At 42.6% G+C, this 20245-nt stretch overlaps 1 protein-coding gene across 1 annotated transcript in view; it reads left to right on the top strand.

The window, feature by feature from the left end:
- Positions 1-370: 370 nt before the first annotated feature.
- The window catches only part of DDX1 (DEAD-box helicase 1), a 70151-nt gene continuing 50276 nt past the window's right edge, over positions 371-20245 (top strand). The window contains exons 1-7 of the mRNA XM_073625352.1: positions 371-490; positions 4897-4948; positions 7163-7226; positions 12132-12161; positions 14449-14545; positions 16126-16173; positions 18859-18942. Coding sequence (XP_073481453.1) covers positions 475-490; positions 4897-4948; positions 7163-7226; positions 12132-12161; positions 14449-14545; positions 16126-16173; positions 18859-18942 — 391 coding nt within the window. The 5' untranslated portion in view covers positions 371-474. The remainder of the gene's footprint in view (positions 491-4896; positions 4949-7162; positions 7227-12131; positions 12162-14448; positions 14546-16125; positions 16174-18858; positions 18943-20245) is intronic.

Genomic DNA, 20245 nt, shown 5'->3' with positions numbered 1-20245 from the left:
TTTTTTTACCTAGTCTAGCGCGGTTTTCTATTTCTATAATTATTGGTAATATTTGTTAGGGGGTGCGGAAACAATTAGAAAAGGAAACTTTTTTTTTTTTTTCAAAACAGGTACTTTATTGTTCAGAAAACCATGAGATGAATGTAGAGGCCTGGCATTTATTTCACATAATAGATTCCTATAAGTGAAGGGACACAGAGCAGAGCAGGAGAACATGTAATCCGTGCACAGAGAAAATGCCATATGGAACCCTAGGGCATTGTTAGTCGTGTATGCTTTTGTGTCCTGTAAATTTTAATACGTCGGCCATTTTCCTGGAGAACAAATCATATAGGTTTCTACGGAATGCGGCTCATGTAAAATGGCGGGGGATTGGAGACAGCGTGACAATGTCTCATTCCACGTCTGGCAGCGGGTTTCCGGTACTTGCAGTCATTTCCTCCCGTGTTCTGTGTGTGCTGGCAGCCGGTAGACATGGCGGCGTTTGGAGGTGAGGGTTGTATAGTGACCGAGATATAAATACGTGTTGTATGCATTAGTGAATGTAGTTGTGCACCTGCTGGTTAACTACAAGCTCCAGCATGCCCTGACAACAAGAGTGACACACAGTGCAAGGCCTGCTATAGTGCCATGGCCAGATCTGACATGTGTCACTTCATGGATGAGGATTATAATTATGTGGGCTGTTAGATCCAAATCTTTTCTCTCTTATATATCATATACAATTCATTGCATTCATATATATATATATATATATATATATATATATATATATATATATATATATATATATATATATATACACACATATATACACTGATCAGCCATAGCATTATGACCACTGACTGGGTCAATGAATAACATTGGTTATCTCCTTACAATGGCATCTGAAAGTGGGTGGGATATATTAGGCAGTAAGTGAAAATGATGATGTCATGTAATTAAAGTAGAAAAAATGAGCACGAGCAAGGATTTGAGTGACTTTGACAAGGGCCAAATTGTGATGATTAGATGCCTGGGTCAGAGCAACTCCAAAACTGCAGCTATTGTGGGATGTTCCTGTCTGCGGTGGCCAGGACTGACCAATGATGGAGCAAGGAAGGAGAACTGTTGACCGGGTTATGGTTGGCCAAGGCTCATTGATGCACTAGGTCAGTGGTCATCATCCCTGTCCTCGGGGGGCCAATGACAGGCCAGGTTTTATGTATTACCTTGTGGAGATGCAGACTAGAATACTGCAATCCCTGAGCAGCAAATGATATCACCAGTCATGTTTTTTAGTTATCTTGCAAACCTGGCCTGTTAGTGGGCCCCGAGGACAGGGTTGATGACCACTGCACTAGAAGAGTGAAGGCTGGCCCGTGTATTCCGATCAAATAGATGAGCTACTTTGGCTCAAGTTGCTGAAAAAGTTATTGCTGGTTCTGATAAGTGTCAGAACACACAGTGCATCGCAGTTTATTGTGTATGGGGTAAGGATGAGCTCTGGCGTGTTCGCACAGCCTACACGCAGAGCCCGCCAGGAAGTCTGCACTGCGCTAAGGGCCCTTTCACACTGGGGCGGGGGCGGCGGTGGTAAATCGGCGCTTTACCGTCGGTATTCGGCCTCTAGCAGGGGGTTTTACCCCCCGCTAGCGGCTGAGAAAGGGTTAAAAACCACCGCAAAGCGCCTCTGGAGAGGCGGTATAGCCGCACTGTCCCATTGATTTCAATGGGCAGGAGCGGTGAAAGAGCGGTATACACTCCACTCCTTCACCGCTCCAAAGATGCTGCTAGCAGGACTTTTTTTCCCTTCCTGCTAGCGCACCGCTCCAGTGTGAAAGCCCTCAGGGCTTTCACACTGGAATCAAAGCAGCGGCACTTTCGGGTCATTTTGCAGGTGCTATTATTAGCGCAATAGCACCTGCAAACCGCCCCAGTGTGAGAGGGCCCTAATCGCAGGCAGTGAGACATTTCCCGATCTCTGCAGCTGCACATTGGGAAATGTCTCACTGCTTGTGATTAGCGCTGTGCAGTGCCGACTTCCTGGCGGGCTCTGCATGTGGGCTGTGCGAACACGCCGGAGTTCATCCTTAGTATGGGGCTGCAGACCAGTCAGGATGCCCATGCCGATCCGTGTCCAGTCAAAAGTGCCTACAATGGGCACATGAGCATCAGAACTGGACCACGGAGCAATGGAAGAAGGTGGCCTGATCTGATGAATCGCATTTTCTTTTCCATCACGTGGTTAGCAGGGTGCTGCAGCATGGGCGGAAGACCGTATCAGAAAAAATGAAAACAAAAAAATAGGGATGCACCGATACCTTTTTTTAAAATTTTAAAATTTTTATTTTTTACGAGTACCGGTACTTTTTTATTTTAACTCGCCGATACCAATTACCGATACCTACCGCAACTGTTTTATTTTCACTTCAGCTGTCAGCAATGGTACAAAGCATTATAAAGTTTATTTACAAATTAAATTTATTTTTTTTTTTTAATTTTGCACTTTTTCAATGTGTAAATATATGTTAATATATATGTGTGAAAAAATATTCACTAACAAAGCAAACAAAAAACGTTTTAATTGTTTATCATTTATAAAATAGACGCGAAAAAAAAAAAAAAAAAGCAGGATAATCATTAAATGGAGGAGAATAGGTTGTTAATTAAGGCTGATTAGAGTAAATTAAGGGTTAATAAGGGGTTAAACAGAGGAACATTTGTTCGTCCCTTTGATCTGCAGATGAAGAAACAGATTAAAAAAGAAGCAATGTTTCTTTTTATCTTAGTGTTTCGGCGGCTGAGCAATGTTGTTAATAAACATTGCCGCTGCTTTTTTTTTTGACCACTCCAATTACCAGACTTCGTTAACACTTCAGCAGTCAACAGGGGAGACCCACTGACAGCTCAAAGAACTGAGCCTGAAAGTATCAGTTTCAGGTATCGGTGCATTTGCGCGAGTACCAATACTTGTGCAAATACTCGGCATTGGTACTGATGCTGGTATTGGTGCAACCCTACAAAAAAAGGAAAAATAAACACACCCTAAGGCGTTTACCTATACAAAAATGATTTACTAGCATATATAATGCAAAACATTCAGTATCATGACAATATGGCAGTGCATATATCTAACATGGTACATCAAGGATGCGACCTAATGTCAACCTACAAATACATGGCAGTAATAGAGATCAATGAGCAATTCCCATGAATCCATATATATGGCACATTGGTGGAAGCGGCATAATACATAAAATAAGCAAAATAATAATGAATGAGGGCATGGTTGTTCAAATCAGGTTGGTTGATGGTGGTGATGTATGTCGGCATCCCAAGATTGCCCGACGCGTTTCGTGTTTATACACTCTTTAGGGGAGGATGCTCCCAAGTATCTAAAAGAATTATTAGGGTGTTCACTCTAATATAGTATCAGTGATAGCAAAACTGAGGTAATAATGTACATCCTATGTACTTACATATGGAGACTAGTAAGTAAAGAGAATTTGTTGGATATGAGACCAAAGGCCATTTTTGCTATCCAGGTAGTTCTAGTACCAGGTAACATGCCACTATATTTTTCCAACGGTATCACTATACCTAATATGGATTTTTATCCATCTACTTAGATCATACGGGAGTTCTTTTTGACTTTTTGTTTACCATGGCACATGATGTAAGAGTGTCTCACCCCTCTTTGGGAAGCTTTGCTGGATACGCCTCAGCTAAACGCAGCTCCAAATACCCCAGCTTCCGGGACGGACGGTTGGCCTTTGGTCTCATATCCAAAAAATTCTCTTTACTTGTCTCCATATGTAAGTACATAGGATGTACATTATTACCTCTGTTTTGCTATCACTGATACTATACTAGAGTGAACACCCTAATAATTCTTTTAGATACTTGGGAGCATCCGCCCCTGATGAGTGTATAAACACGAAACGCGTCGGACAATCTTGGGATGCCGACATACATCACCACCATCAACCAACCTGATTTGAACAACCATGCCCTCATTCATTATTATTTTGCTTATTTTATGTATTATGCCGCTTCCACCAATGTGCCATATATATGAATTCATGGGAATTGCTCATTGATCTCTATTACTGCCATGTATTTGTAGGTTGACATTAGGTCGCATCCTTGATGTACCATGTTAGATATATGCACTGCCATATTGTCATGAGTTTCCAAGTTGATATGATCATATGTTTCTTATACCCATGCTGTATTCTGTACCCATGTGCAATCCTATGATCCATATGTATATACCTTTCAAGTAAATAAACATGTATTTTCTTCAAATACTTTTTCACCACGTCTGGAACCTCAATCAAAGTCCCACAAACTCCCCCTTTAACTATTGTTGTGCATTAGGGATGGAGGCGCACTTGATGTGCGCCTCATTTAAAGTCCCACCCGGGTTGCTATACAGCTCCCCCCCCCCCCCCCCCCCTTTCTTCTTGATTCCACAGATTAAATAGCACATTTAAAGTATGGCCTATAGGTGATTTTGGGTACTGTTTGTAAGTTTGTAGCTGTTTCACAGGTGCACGCAATTTTATGTTTTTGTATCTATTTACTCAATGCCACCTCATCTGTTATATATTGCATAAAAATCTGGGAAATTCATGAAGATTCTCTACGGAAGAATTCCGTTGTGCCACAACATCATAGTGCAGGCAACAGTCACATTTACCTGTTGGAAACCGGTATATGAATTTTGGGCAATCCGTGTGTGTGGAGGTGCGATGAGGCAGGAGGTTTCATATGGACTTTCTGCCCTCAGCTGAGAAACTGCATCAAAAAAAGCAGCAGGCAGGACTTCAACGCAAAGTTTTTGGTCTATTTGACAAGAATACTCTGATCAGTTCTGGATGTTGTGTATAATAAACCTTCTTCTATTTACAGAAATGGGTGTGATGCCGGAGATTGCTCAGGCTGTGGAGGAGATGGACTGGCTGTAAGTTGTACATCCTCAAGTATAGAAAATGTTGGAAATAGTGAATGGCCTAATAGTGAATGGAATATGTGCTCACTGGAACAGAGATTAAAGCTATACACAGAGAATTCATTGTCCAGGTGTAGCCTAAGTTCAATATGAATAAGGATAGGAGACTTAGTCACAGAGTCGGTGCATTTCGGGGACCAGAAAACACCCCTTTCATCAGGGCTTGGGGAAGAGGGATGATATGATGGCTGACGGACGTATTTGTGTGGTAAAATACTGTAAGATTCACATCTTCCATTCTATTCAGCATATATCTTTCCCCATCTAAGCCCTGATGAAGGGGGTGTTTTGTGGCCCCCAAAATGTGTTGGTCTGTGAAAGTCTTTTTTATCGTTTTTTATATTGGAATACATTTGTACCTGGACAGTTAATTCTCAGTGTTATACTTTAATCCATTTACTTACAAACCAAAGAACCTGTGTAAATGCCAGCTCCGCATTTAGATACCCATTCCTAATAGCACCTCATTTCCTATACCAGTAAGATAAATGGGTTTCAGCACTACTCCTTCTGTGTTCTGTGTGTTCACTAACATTTCTCTGCATAATCTTAGCTACCTTTTAATATTTGTCAGAATCCATGACAAGGAATCTTGTACGGTACCCTCTCTCCCTTTTTAATCCCTATCTTCTTCCTTGTCCATATAGAAATGTATTCAACCCCTTCACACTGGGGAGCTTTGCAGGCGCTACAGCTCTAAAAATAGCACCTGTAAAGCGCCTCTCCTGTGTCTCCAGCAGCGGCGCTTTGCGGGCGGTTTTAACCCTTTCCGGCCGCCAGCGAGCGTTAAATCCACCCCGCTAGTGTCCGAATAGCGCCGCTAAAACGATGGTAAAGCGGCGCTAAAAATAGCACCGTTTTACTGCTGGCGCCCGCTCTGCCCTAGTGTGAAAGGGGCCTTAGAGCAGGTCATGGCTGCATATTTTTTTTTTTTTTTAAATAAAGGCTGCCAAGTCTTCATCAGTCTTGCTCTGCGGCTTAAAGTGGTTCTAAAGGCAGAAAGTTTTTTTGCCTTCATGCATTCTATGCACGAAGGTAAAAAAACGTATGCAAGCAGCTTCCTCACTAGACCCTGCACCCCCTCTATACTTACCTGAGCCTGCTCTTGAACCAGCAATGTGCATGAGAGCTAAGGATCTCTCAGCACTCTCTCTCTCTCTCTCTCTCTTTGGCTGAGACATAGCATCGGAGACATTGGCTCCTGCTGCTGTCAATCACAGCCAGTGGGGGAGGGGTGGGGTGCGAAGCCACGCTCTGTGTGGCCGGCTCAGGAGCAAGCACGCACGAGTGACCCCATAGCAAGCCGCTTGCTATGGGGGCATTTGGCAGGGAGAAGGAGCCAGGGTGCTGGCGGGGACCAGAGAAGAGGAGGATTGGGGCTGCCATGTTTAAAACCATAGCACAGAGCAGTTAAGTATAACATGTTTGTTATTTTCATTAAAAAAATCATGCCTTTATAATCACTTTAAAATATCAAGAATTTGCAACAAGTATATAGGTCAGGGTTTCTGGCTTACTTGGTAGTGAAGTAAGGAGGAGAATGACTGCACTCAAATTTGCACCTTTAAAAAAAAAAAAAAATGATTGGTAGCTTTTATATGTCTGTTCTGGCAAGTTCTGTTCAATGCCCTACTGTTAATTGTATTGTAGTTTTATAATATACAATACATTTTTATTTACAAAACATTTTTAATTAAATATACGCTTTTGTTGTCTCCTTTTGATTTAAATGGGCAGTGTTAGTCCATTCATGTAAAAATGATGTCTCTTGATAGCCCACCCCCTTGCTGCATCACCCCTCGGGCTATCTGAGGATAACGATATCAGTTTGTTCTGCATGGGCAAGGTGGCAGGGTCGCTTTAATACATAGACTCAGTCTCTCTATTAGAGAAGTTTTATGTTCGCTATTGCAACTTTTGTTGTATAATCTCACTACTTGTTCCAGGATATTAAAGGTCTTTTATCCGTTAATACTCTGCAAAATTTTAATTCATAAAATGTTATTTTTTTTTTTCTTTTGTCTGTTAAACTTTACAATTGTTGCTTTTAAATGCCTGCTACATGGGGAGTCATAATTTTATGAGAATTCTTTACCTAGGAGATTGAATTCAAAATGGTGCTGCTCTATTCTTGTTAAAACACCTGGTTTTTGTTTTACTGCACAGCCTTCCTACTGACATTCAGGCGGAGTCTATACCAATGATTCTAGGCGGCGGTGATGTTCTTATGGTAAGTTTAGTACCCCTGAGAACCCCTGACTAGTAACATAAACTGTGTCGCTAAACATTGTGCTAAGTTTTTGTTGTGACATTATCCTTTAATTTTAATGGTGTAAGGTCAACACAAGACATACTGTCACCAGTCAGTGTCCCTGATCACCACACCAGTTATATGATAACGCTGTGCTGCACTGGTAAAAGTATGTAAAAAAAAAAAAAAATTGGGAAAACGTAAAAAAACTCGCCATGCCTCTTACTAAATACGTTGGACTGTTTACATTCCAAAAAGGGGTTATTTATTGGATATCTGTACTGTCCTGCTGTTTTCGGCCTCAAGAAATAAGGTAGGCCGTCAGTACATCAGGATTGATTGATTTTCAGTTGTATATACCATAGTTTGTGTACTTTCTTACAGACTAAATAATATACACACTGATTTGGGTTATTTTCAGCGAAGAAATGTAGCAGAATACATTTTGACCTAAATTTATGAAGAAACATTATTTACAGAAAGGAGAAAAACTTGTTTGTCTTTGTTTAGCAAAAATAAAAAAACCCAGTGGGGATTAAATACCACCAAAAGAAAGCTATTTGTGTGAGAAATTATAAAAATGTCATTTGGGTACAGTGTTGCATGACTGCGCAATTGTCATTCAAAGTGTGACGGCGCTGAAAGCTGGCCTGGGCCCGATATTGAAGTGGTTAAGTAAGTAAAGTAAGTTTACACAAATTATGATCTCTGTCTCACATAAGTCCTACCTTCCTGACATGGATCTAAGTGTCTTCCATGTGCACAGATCAACATCTGAATTTCAAAAGAGCCAACTTCCCTAAACTACAAACCTTGCTAAAAGGCATAAATTGGGATAAAATATTAGGAACAAAGAATACGGAGGAGAGATGGGTTTGCTTTAAGAGCATATTAAATAAGGGCATTAGCCAATGTATCCCATTGGGTAATAAATTTAAAAGAGCGAACAAAAATCCTGGATGGCTTAACTCCAATGTAAAAATGCATATAAAAGCAAAGGAGAAGGCCTTCAAAAAATACAAGGTTGAGGGATCATCCTCAGCATTCAGACTTTATAAAGAATGCAATAAGAAATGTAAGGGTGCAGTTAGGACGGCTAAGATAGAACATGAAAGACACATAGCGGAGGAGAGCAAAAAAAATCCCAAGAAATTCTTTAAGTATGTAAACCGTAAAAAAGGGAGGACAGACCATATTGGCCCCATAAAGAATGAGGAAGGACATCTGGTTACAAAGGATGGGGAGATGGCAAAGGTATTGAATTTATTCTTCTCCTCAGTCTTCACGAGTGGATCAGGGGGCTTCAGTAACCAAAACTGCTGTGTTTATCCTCATGACACAACACAGGAAGCACCTACATGGTTAACAGAGGACGGAATTAAAATTAGACTTGAGAAACTTAACATTAATAAATCACCGGGACCAGATGGCTTGCATCCGAGGGTACTTAGGGAACTCAGTCAGGTGATTGCCAGACCGTTGTTCCTAATTTTTACAGACAGTCTATTGACTGGAATGGTACCAGCTGATTGGAGAAAAGCCAATGTAGCACCAATATTTAAAAAGGGCCCAAAAAACATTCCAGGGAATTACAGACCAGTTAGCCTAACATCAATAGTATGTAAACTCTTGGAGGGGATGATAAGGGACTATATACAAGATTTTAGTAATAAGAATGATATCATTAGCAGTAATCAGCATGGATTCATGAAGAATCGTTCTTGCCAAACCAATCTATTAACCTTCTATGAGGAGGTGAGTTGCCATCTAGATAAAGGAAGGCCCGTAGACGTGGTGTATCTGGATTTTGCAAAAGCATTTGACACAGTTCCCCATAAACGTTTACTGTACAAAATAAGGTGCGTTGGCATGGACCATAGGGTGAGTACATGGATTGAAAACTGGCTACAAGGGCGTGCTCAGAGGGTGGTGATAAATGGGGAGTACTCAGAATGGTCAGGGGTGGGTAGTGGGGTTCCCCAGGGTTCTGTGCTGGGACCAATCCTATTTAATTTGTTCATAAACGACCTGGAGGATGGGATAAACAGTTCAATCTCTGTATTTGCAGATGATACTAAGCTAAGCAGGGCAATAACTTCTCCGCAGGATGTGGAAATCTTGCAAAAAGACCTGAACAAATTAATGGGGTGGGCGACTACATGGCAAATGAGGTTCAATGTAGAAAAATGCAAAATAATGCATTTGGGTGGCAAAAATATGAATGCAATCTATACACTGGGGGGAGAACCTCTGGGGGAATCTAGGTTGGAAAAGGACCTGGGGGTCCTAGTAGATGATAGGCTCAGCAATGGCATGCAATGCCAAGCTGCTGCTAATAAAGCAAACAGAATATTGGCATGCATTAAAAGGGGGATCAACTCCAGAGATAAAACGATAATTCTCCCGCTCTACAAGACTCTGGTCCGGCCGCACCTGGAGTATGCTGTCCAGTTCTGGGCATCAGTCCTCAGGAGGGATGTACTGGAAATGGAGCAAGTACAAAGAAGGGCAACAAAGCTAATAAAGGGTCTGGAGGATCTTAGTTATGAGGAAAGGTTGCGAGCACTGAACTTATTCTCTCTGGAGAAGAGACGCTTGAGAGGGGATATGATTTCAATTTACAAATACTGTACTGGTGACCCCACAATAGGGATAAAACTTTTTCGCAGAAGAGAGTTTAATAAGACTCGTGGCCACTCATTACAATTAGAAGAAAAGAGGTTTAACCTTAACCACTTCCCGCCCGCCCTATAGCGGATTGACGTCCGGGAAGTGGTTGTGTTATCCTGACTGGACGTCATATGACGTCCAGCAGGATAACATGCCGCAGCGCGCCCCCGGGGGCGCGCATCGCGGCGATCGGTGGAGCGGTGTGTCAGTCTGACACACCGCTACACTGATCTTGGTAAAAAGCCTCCGGCGGTGGCTCTTTACCACGTGATCAGCCGTGTCCAATCACGGCTGATCACGCTGTCAATAGGAAGAGCCGTTGATCGGCTCTTCCTCACTCGCGTCTGACAGACGCAAGTAGAGGAGAGCTGATCGGCGGCTCTCCTGGCAGGAGGGGTCTGCGCTGATTGTTTATCAGCGCAGCCCCCCCGCAGATCACCCCACTGGACTACCAGGGATGCCACTAGGACCACCAGGGAAGGGGCAACGTGGATGGCCAGGTATGTACCCCATTGCCATCCACATGTGCCCAATCTGTGCCCACAAATGGGCACTGATTGGCACTATTATGCCAAAGATCTGCCCAGCAATGACCAGATCTGCCCAGCAATGCTATATCAGTGCCACCTGTCATTGCCCATCGGTGCCACCTGTCAGTGCCCATCGGTGCCACCTGTCAGTGCCCATCTGTGCCCATCAGTGCCCACCTATCAGTGCCCATCAGTGCCACACATCAGTGCCACACATAAGTACCCATCAGTGCCACCCATATATGCCAATCAATGCCACCTACGAGTGCCCATCAGTGCCGCCTATGTGTGCCCATCGGTGCCACCTATGAGTGCCCATCAGTGCCGCATACCAGTGCCACCTATCAGTGCCCATCAGTGCCGCCTATCAGTGCCCATCATCAGTGCCGTTAGTGCCACCTCATCAGTGCCACCTCATTGGTGCCACCTCATCGGTGCCCATCAGTGCCGCCGTATCAGTGCAGCTATATCAGTGCCCATTATTGAAGGAGAAAGCGTACTTATTTACAAAAAAATTTAACAGAAACAAAGAAAAACTTGTTTTTTTTCGAAATTTTCGGTCTTTTTTTATTTGTTGCGCAAAAAATAAAAACCGCAGAGGTGATCAAATACCACCAAAAGAAAGCTCTATTTGTGGGAACAAAATGATAAAAAAATTGTTTGGGTACAGTGTAGCATGGCCACGCAATTGTCATTCAAATTGCAACAGCGCTGAAAGGTGAAAATTGGGCTGGGCGGGAAGGTGTCTAAGTGCCTGGTATTGAAGTGGTTAAACTACGTAGAGGGTTCTTTACTGTAAGAGCGGCAAGGATGTGGAATTCCCTTCCACAGGCGGTGGTCTCAGCGGGGAGCATTGATAGCTTCAAGAAACTATTAGATAATCACCTGAATGACCGCAACATACAGGGATATGTAATGTAATACTGACACATAATCACACACATAGGTTGGACTTGATGGACTTGTGTCTTTTTTCAACCTCACCTACTATGTAACTATGTAACTATCTTTTCCCCTTAAATTCATGACATTGGCGCTCATCCATCTGATTGGTGTGGATAGGAAAAAAAGGCCACTGCTTAGTTACCTCTGCTTCCTAGCGTGTGATTGGTTACTGAGGAAGCAGCAATGCATTGATGCTCTGCCCTTCTGTGGGCATTTTCTGTGTAGGAGGGACAAGTATACTGCCCTTTCCTCTCAAAGAGTGATGTTCTACAGGGGGATACAGGAGGTCGAAATCCATATTGCAAAATTTGATTTCAGGATTTATTTATTTTTTATAAAGGAATATACCACTAGATTCTGTGTGTTTATATTGCATTTAAACTTGGCTTCAAAGAGCTACGTCTAGAGCTGTTATGTTGTACTTGGTGGGCACTGAGTCACCCACTTGCTTTTTGTATACCATATCTCGGAGACTCCAGTAGGGAAGCTTTCATGCAGTAGTTTGTGCTCTTGTCCCCTCCATAAAAACGCATTACAATGGTGTCCCTCTGTCGCTGCAGGATTCCTAACCTATCCAGTGTTATGGAGAATCATTTGGAAAATGGAATTACCATTTGGCTTTGTAATGGCTGTGTCATTTGTGTGTAAATGGGAGCTCTGGGGGATGTAATTGATCTTCAAGATGAATTGGTTTATAATGGGGTCTATGATATTAATGGCTTGAATTTGTTTGTTACAGGCTGCTGAGACTGGTAGTGGCAAGACAGGGGTAAGTGTATTTGGTTCTGTTTTACAGTACATTTCTTCCCCTATACAAAAGATAGAATAAAGAGCTGCAAATGATAGAGATACCTTGAGCAAACGGGCGCACGATCCAAAGCCGCACAACTGCAGCATTGTAATTCAAATAGAAGGTCCACAACACCATATAGTACTCTTAAAATGTTCATTTATTGACTACTCCACAGTAAACACATCCTATATACAAAGATGTTGACACCTTTCAGCCTTAAAGGAGAAGTATGGGAATGCAAAAATATGTAGTACTTGCTACCCTCATACCTGCATTGCATTTTTTTCTTTCCTCAGCCCTTTAGTTTTTGCAGAATAGTCTTTTGAAGATCCCAGAAGCAGCCTTTAACGGTGCTTTCTCAGTTCAAAAGTTTCCAGGGGGTGGAGACATCTCCACCATCCAGCCTCTCCTTCACTTCCTCCCTCTGGAGGACATGTGGGTGTGTTTAGTGAAGAGGTACACCCCCAGGCTGCTATCTAGAACAAGCACGTTCTTCACATGCCTCTGTTTCCATGGCAGCGTGTCCCCAGCTAAAACCCAGAAGCAGAGACAGTGTAATACAAGTGAAATCTCCTCACCTTTCTCTGGCTGTTATCTGGAAGCTCTCCTCTGACAGACTCCAACACCTCCCCCTTGGGCTTTGATGTTCCTGTGTTCTACGAATCCCCCCCCCTCACTCATTCAAAGTCTGTGTCAGTGTCTCCAGGGGAGGGGGAGAGTCACTTCTCATGTCCAGAAATAAACACAGGTAAGTTCTCTACACATAGCACTGTGTTATATCAGAAGAGGAGACATGGTGAGGAGCATAGTGACCTGTTCCCTGTGTCTATTCTCTGAAATGTACATAACGTTATGTGTAGAGAGCATACCTGTGTACAGTACATACTAGAGGGAGACTGACAACACCCCTACATCTAAAGTGACCCCGATATGTCCCCAGAGTCTCCTTTATTGTGCATACAAATCATCCCTCGGTCACTGTACACCTATACAGTCCCATAATCTCCATCCCCATCCCCGTACGGCATCGAATGGCACTGTACGGCATGTGATCCTGTAATACTCTTTTTACAATGAAGGGAACATTATTGCTATAGGGGTACTAGGTAATACATCAATTATGGGGGAGCAAAGCTCTGTGCTCTGTCCATGTCTGACAAGCTCTGTGCTTCAGTATGAAAATACAAGTAGATGTGAATGGAAGGTTTCATTGTCTCATATAAAAAAAAACAGTCAATAAAACGATTAATTCACAATAATAGCTCTGATTTTATTTAATTTTACTATACCAGTAATGCATGGAATGCTTGTGTGCTGTCACATCCAGATGTGTATTCTGCTTTACAAACATATATTGTTTTCACTCTGGTAGATAGTGCTGTGTATGTAAATGTCCTCTACATATTACTATCAGTGACTTCTCTTACCTTAGTCACTGACTGAAGTTCTCTTATCTCTGCTGACTCTTCTGACCATTGAAACATGCTGCGGGGGAGAAGGGAGAGGGGAGGGAGGAGAGAGAGAGAGAAGGGAGGTGGGAGTAGCTACGCTAAGTCTCGGGAATGAGCAGAGAGAGGACATCAATCAAGCAAAATAACAGGAAAGTGGGTGGATCCAGACTCTAGAGCCAGACCATTGTCGGTATTACACTGTGTGAAAGTCTGTAGCCCCTCCCACAGGTATTTAGCTCAATTTTTAACAGAATGGGGGCACTTCTGAGAGTCCTGGAAGGATTTATAGATATCAGCAGCTCACATAGAATAGATGTAAGCACAAAAAAAAAGGAAACCCATACTTCTCTTTTAATCTGCTTTATTCATAACAGGTTATGACGAAGGCCGATTTAAGGCTGAAACATGTCAATGTCTTTGTTTATAGAATGTGTTTACTGTGGAGTAGTCAATAAATGAGGATTTTAAGAGCACTATATGGTGTTGCAGACCTTCTATTTTGGATTACATTTTCTCCCCTGCATGCTAAAAATAGTGTATGAAGAACGTTGAATACAATGACAACAGGGTGGTCAGCTGTATATGATGACTACCCTGGACAGGAAGCGATCTCCTTACTGGGCCCAGATTGCAGAAAAAACTGTTTAAGTTAGGTTTAGATCTGCCTCACTCCACCCAAGAGGTATTTTTTAATTTTTTTCTGTAAGATTGTAATTTGTGAATTTTTATATGTATTTTTTTTGTTTGTTTTTATTTTAAGTCAATTTCTGTTTTTAATCCTTTTTTTTTTTTTTTTTTTTTTTGTGATTTAGGCTTTTAGTATCCCTGTTATTCAGATTGTGTATGAAACCTTGAAAGATCATCAAGAAGGCAAGAAAGGAAAGGCCGCTGTTAAGACTGGCAGCTCAGGTAATTCCATATGATTTAACAGTAGTTCATCTGATATTTTAGCAGTAGGTTCCAGATTAAGCAAATTAAAGAGGATTAGTTAAAACTCTGTTTATCAAAGAATCTGTATTTTCATTTTCTGCCTTAAATTGCTAAAGAGGTTAAAGCGGAACTGAACCTATTGATTTACCAGGTTCAAAAAACTGTTTCTTTCACAGCACGTGAACTGTCGCATTGGTTTGTGTTCTCTGACCCAAACTGTCTAACTATAGAATGGCTGGTGTCATAAATGATCACATGTGCAGCACCATGGCAGTTGCAAATCAAACAGGGGTCAAGGTGCTGGCTTGCTTGGATGAAAGCTATAGGAGGGTTTAATTCCATTATAAAGCAGAGCTCTGCTTGTCCGCTCCCCCCCCCCGCTGCCCCATTTGGCATCTTTTTTGGGGGGGGGGTTTGGGGACATAGTTTTGACAGGTACCTGCTCCCACTTCCGCCTCAGTTTGCCGCGGGGAGGTGAGCTGGTAGTTCGGCTCCCTCCTTTCCCCAGCAGCTGATTCATTCATGGTGCTTGTATCTGCTGACTTTTAATTGGCCTCTTTAACCCTTTGGCACAGGTGGTTTTGAATTGTAATGATTGGCTGTCACGGCAGTCACATGGTCTGAAACCGCCCGATTGCAAGCAGTAATCGAGTGCTTTCTGTGATCCGTCAGTCACTGTGCAGGGCGTGCTCTCGGCACGGCTCTGTTGGCGCTATTGCATGCAAATGTGCGGCTCAGCATATTTGCATGCGCTCTGCTCCAAGAGGTTAAGAAAGAAGCTGCAAGGAGGACTACTTATTGTGCAAGAGTGTACAGAACCTGCTCTACATAGAAAGTGTATGCCGCAGCTGTGGCTCCTGGCAAATATATTTTATGCAGGTTCCTTGCACCACCCCCCAACTTATTTTTATTAGGTCCAGAAAAGTACTTTACCAAACAGCCTTTTGGCATTCCCTGGCTCAAAAGAAAACATAAACTAACAAAGCAATCCTAACTGTAGTCACAGCTCCGGTACCTCTTGATCACCTAGGGTAGCAGCATCACATGACCAAGGTAGGCACAATCATTGTGAGTAGGCACATATCATTTTTCAGCAAAACAAGCTAGGAAATAAAGATTTTAACACAATACATAATAAGGTGCAGTATGAGCCACATATAGTCCCAGGAAGGTAAGAAATGGTAGAGGGGGTGCCCGGGGTGGATCATACCAGGTCAACACCTGCAAAGCCCCTCCTTCTCAAGGAACATAGAACTTACACACCATCCACCTAGCCAAGCACAGTACTGTCTCTAGCATTATTAATGGAGGGAGATTCAATCCAAATGTCCCAGACCTTATGACCTTTAGGGCAACCTCGGGAGAGATGTCATTTTATACAATGGGACCACTAAAAAAAAAAACTTACCGTGTATACCTGGCATAAGTCCTAGTATTTTCTGCAGTTCCCGTGCATTAAACACCCTGTTCTTGACTAATTTTTAGTATTTCAAATCATTTGGAGTAAGTAGTATAATAAAAAAAACTGTACTTTTATTTTGTTTTTGTTTTTTTTATAGTGTTGAATAAGTGGCAGATGAATCCATATGACAGAGGCTCTGCCTTTGGTAAGTATTTTATCATTTGCTTAGAATTGGGGACGAGCTTGGGTTTGGCCCAAACTTGAGTTTATCCTGAACCAATAAGGAACCTGTCACTGCCCCCCGATCAGCTGTAGCCCATGCATTCCCTACTTTGCAGCTGCAGAGGCAGAGATCCTTGTGACATCATTGACCTAATATGGCCACATGCCTACATTGGGTCAATGACATTGGCTCCAGTTTCTATAAGTTATCTCTTATATCATTGTATAAAACTTAAGTTGTACAATGTGCTTTTAATGTTTAAAGCTGAACTACAACATTGCTTTTAGTCTTGCACAGTTGTGAAGGCTCTTATGTACTGAAATTGGTTACCCTGATTTCATTGCACAATAGAGCTTCAATCAGTGTGCAGCGTTGGCACAAAGTCAGACCTTGCCTCATTTCCTGGCTGGAGGACATCCAGCAGCACCTAGTCTTTTCCTCTCCAGCCTGACTGCCCCTGGCCCGCCCCTTCCCTTCATTGGATTTCAATTCTCTCAATCGTGGAGGCTCAGCATCAACTGTCGGTGTTACCTAGGGTGGTCTTCAGACAAACACAGCCTGTGTGTGAGTACTCGCTCCTTTAGACTGAAATCCAACAATCAAGGCACTCTGATATTTGCAGAAATCCTCCCTAGAACCAGCCTGCTACTTGCATCAGGACTGAGGGCTTGAGCGGAGTCGTGAGGCAGGGTGCTGTGATGTCATGTGCAACGTTCTGCCAACCGGGGCGTTATGATCTACCTGCATTGCAGTGAGAAGCACAAAGATTGGTTACCCTAACATCACAACATATGAATACACTAGGGCAGCCCCCCCATCGCACTGCTTGTTGGTGGATTGTTGTCCTGGGACTACACAATCCATAGCCTAAGAGCCATTTATTAAGCCTGCACTCACACCATATTACTGGTGATGTTAAATTGTTTTTTCTTTTTGTGTTAGAAGCTTTGTGCAAGCTCTCTTGCATGTGTATCAAGCTTCAGGGGTTTTTTTTCTTGGGCTATGTGAAGAGAGGGGTGCTTCAGGCAAAAAAGTGCATGTTTGTATTTTACAGGTACTCCCATTAAAGTCTACGTGGCCAGAAACCCCTAATTACACAAAAACGCATTGAAATGCGAACAGGCACAATTTCAGTCATTGGGATTCTGCATGTTGAGCATGGTCAGGTGAAGGGAAACACTATAAAACATGCTACTGCTTGATACTGTTTCTGTGTAGTGTAATGATTCTGGTTAAGGGATTATTCATGCAAAAAGAAACTATTCATGGTGTCGCTTTACACCAGTGGTCTCCAAACTGTGGCCCTTTGCTTGCCTTTATCCGCCCCTTGAGGCATTATTCCTGCCACTGACACCATTATAGGGCATAATTCCTACCATGGGACTCTATTCCACTGGCAACAAAAAATGGGACACTTTTCCTCCCACTGACACCAACTATTCCTCCCCCTAATACCAAATATCGGGCATTATTTATTCCCTCTGGGCACAGTCAGGCCCCCCTAAAGTCTGAAGGACAGTAAACCGTCCCTTAGAAAGTTTGGAAACCCCTGCTTTACCCCATCACAAGAGTTCTCACTGCAATATATGTGAGGTGGAGAAGCTGCACAGATTACATTTGCAGTCTGCAGTCCCTCCCGGATAGCCTCCTAAAGGTCTGTTTAGTCTTGCAGTAGGCATTTTATCGAAGGGAAAGGGCACCAGTTATGATAAAAATATGGTAGCTCCTATTGCATGCTTGGTTTTAAAAGCCACTGTGCTGTAACCCCCATCCTCTGATTCCAGTGTTTTGGTGAGAATTAACTCCACTGGGTTATGGCACACAGAAGAGCTTTTTCAGGCCAATCTCATTGGAAAATGCCCACATCCAAAAGGAGAAAGGATTAAAGTGGTTTACCTCCCCACCTCTCTAAACGCTTTCCTGAGCCTGTTGGCAACCCAATGCTGTGCTCAGCTGTAGTCTTCTCTCCCCTCTCCTCCTCTTCTCACAAGGACTCGGGGAGCAGGAGGAGCCATTGGCTCCTGCTGCTGTCTATCAAATGCTATGTGGAGGGTGGGGCCAAGCCACGCTATGTGTGTGTGTCTGGACACAATCGGCAGTGCAGCTCAGGAGCGAGCTCGCAGGTGTGCCTCCATAGCAAGCGACTTGCTATGGGGTCATACAGAGAAGAGCAGGAGCCTGGAGCACCGGGGCGGCACCACAGAGGAGGATGATAAGGGGTTGCTCTTTGCAAAACCATTTAACAGAGTAGGCAAGTACAACATGTTTGTTATTTTACTAAAAAAATAAAAATTCCATGCTTCACAACGATTTTAAAGCAATGTATTACCCGGCAGACCTGTATGTATAGTTGCTTTCTACTTTTTTGGAGAAGGTTATTTGAATCAGATTAAGCATGCAGCCATTGAAGTCCTATCATGTGACATGCATTTTTATCTGTAACAGTGGAAAACAAAATATTGAATCTCAAGAACCTACAGGTTTTAAAACTAAAGCAACTCCCATGTGTCGTTCATGACTGGTACATTAAAACACAAAATTGTGTGGACATTCAGACCAGCTGCAGGTTTCCTGGAAGAAATTTGCAGTTAACCAATTTATTTCATATGTTGTCGGAAGTTGCTTTTTAATTTATAATTTTTTTTTTTTTTTTTTTATCTTCTACAGCCATTGGTTCTGATGGACTTTGTTGTCAGAGCAGAGAAATGAAGGAGTGGCATGGATGTAGGTCAACCCGTGGAGTCAGCAAAGGTAAACTGAGCCAAAGAGCATTCTGATTATACAAATAAAATTGTGAAATGACAGGTACTGAAGATTCCGTTTAACATGGGTAACGTACTGTATAGCTTACCAGTCTTTAGGTTCAGTGGCTACATGAATTTTCTTTTTACTTTTTTTTTTTTTTGACCTGGTGATTTTGCCAGTAACTCACTTTCCTGTCTTGGGATGAAAACCCTCACTTGCTGTACCGTATTTTTGGAGGAGCAGTATGGTCACCTTTATAACAAGTGCTTGAGGTCTGCAGAACACCATCCTCTTCTCCTCATATACATAAAAAGGGGGGAGAAGTTCTGTAGCTAAATGTCAACCTGTGCAAGGCTGATGTGTTTGCTCACGTCAAGAAGTTACAAGCTCACAACATTCCTGATAGGATCAATACATGGCGGCACAGTGGTGTAGTGGGTAGCACTCTCGCCTAGCAGTAAAAAGGGTCGCTGGTTCCAGTCCCAACCACGACACTACCTGCCTGGAGTTTGCATGTTCTCCCTGTGTCTGCGTGGGTTTCCTCCAGGTACTCTGGTTTCCTCCCACACTCCAAAGACATGCTGGTAGGTTAATTGGCTTCTGTCCAAAATTGGCCCTAGTATATGAATATGAGTTGGGGACCTTGGATTGTGGGCTCCTTGAGGGTAGAGACCGATGTGAGTGTGTGATGTATGTGTGGAGCGCTGTTTAAATTGACAGTGCTATATGGGTACCTTAAATAATAATATAATAGATGAGCATCTTAATGAGACACAATTGACCCTATAGGGACAATTGAAGACACGCACCCGCACTCGCTCAGGTTGAACTGGATGGACTGGTGTCTTTATTCAACCTTACTAACTATGTAATAGGTGTTTTTGCATTTATTGAAGAGATACAGTACTGTATAACAAAACTCTCTTCACTAATATATTTAATATACCAAAAAGTTAATCGTTGGGGTTTACATATTCTGGCTATGGGTCTCCTCTGTCAATAGTAATACAAGCAGAACTGAAAGTGTTGCCCTTGCAAATTAATCCAGTTATAGCAAGCATGATTGTACTATTAATGGGAGCAAGCGTGGGTGAAGGCAGCTTGGGCTACACTTCTTCCTTTCATACTGTAACAAAGGTTGAACGCACTTTTAGCCTACAATATTCAATGTTGTTCTGTATGCTTTTGTGTGTAAACATACAGTATATTCTGTAGAGTATTATGTATGATGTTTGTAGAGCTGAAGTTATCACTGTTTACGGTTATCGGAGACACTGTCAGTGGTGCTAAATTAAAATGTACCTGCGAT

Source organism: Aquarana catesbeiana, linkage group LG04 (assembly GCF_042186555.1).
Source record: "Aquarana catesbeiana isolate 2022-GZ linkage group LG04, ASM4218655v1, whole genome shotgun sequence".
NCBI lineage: Eukaryota > Metazoa > Chordata > Amphibia > Anura > Ranidae > Aquarana > Aquarana catesbeiana.
This window is presented reverse-complemented; position numbering and strand designations above follow the sequence as displayed.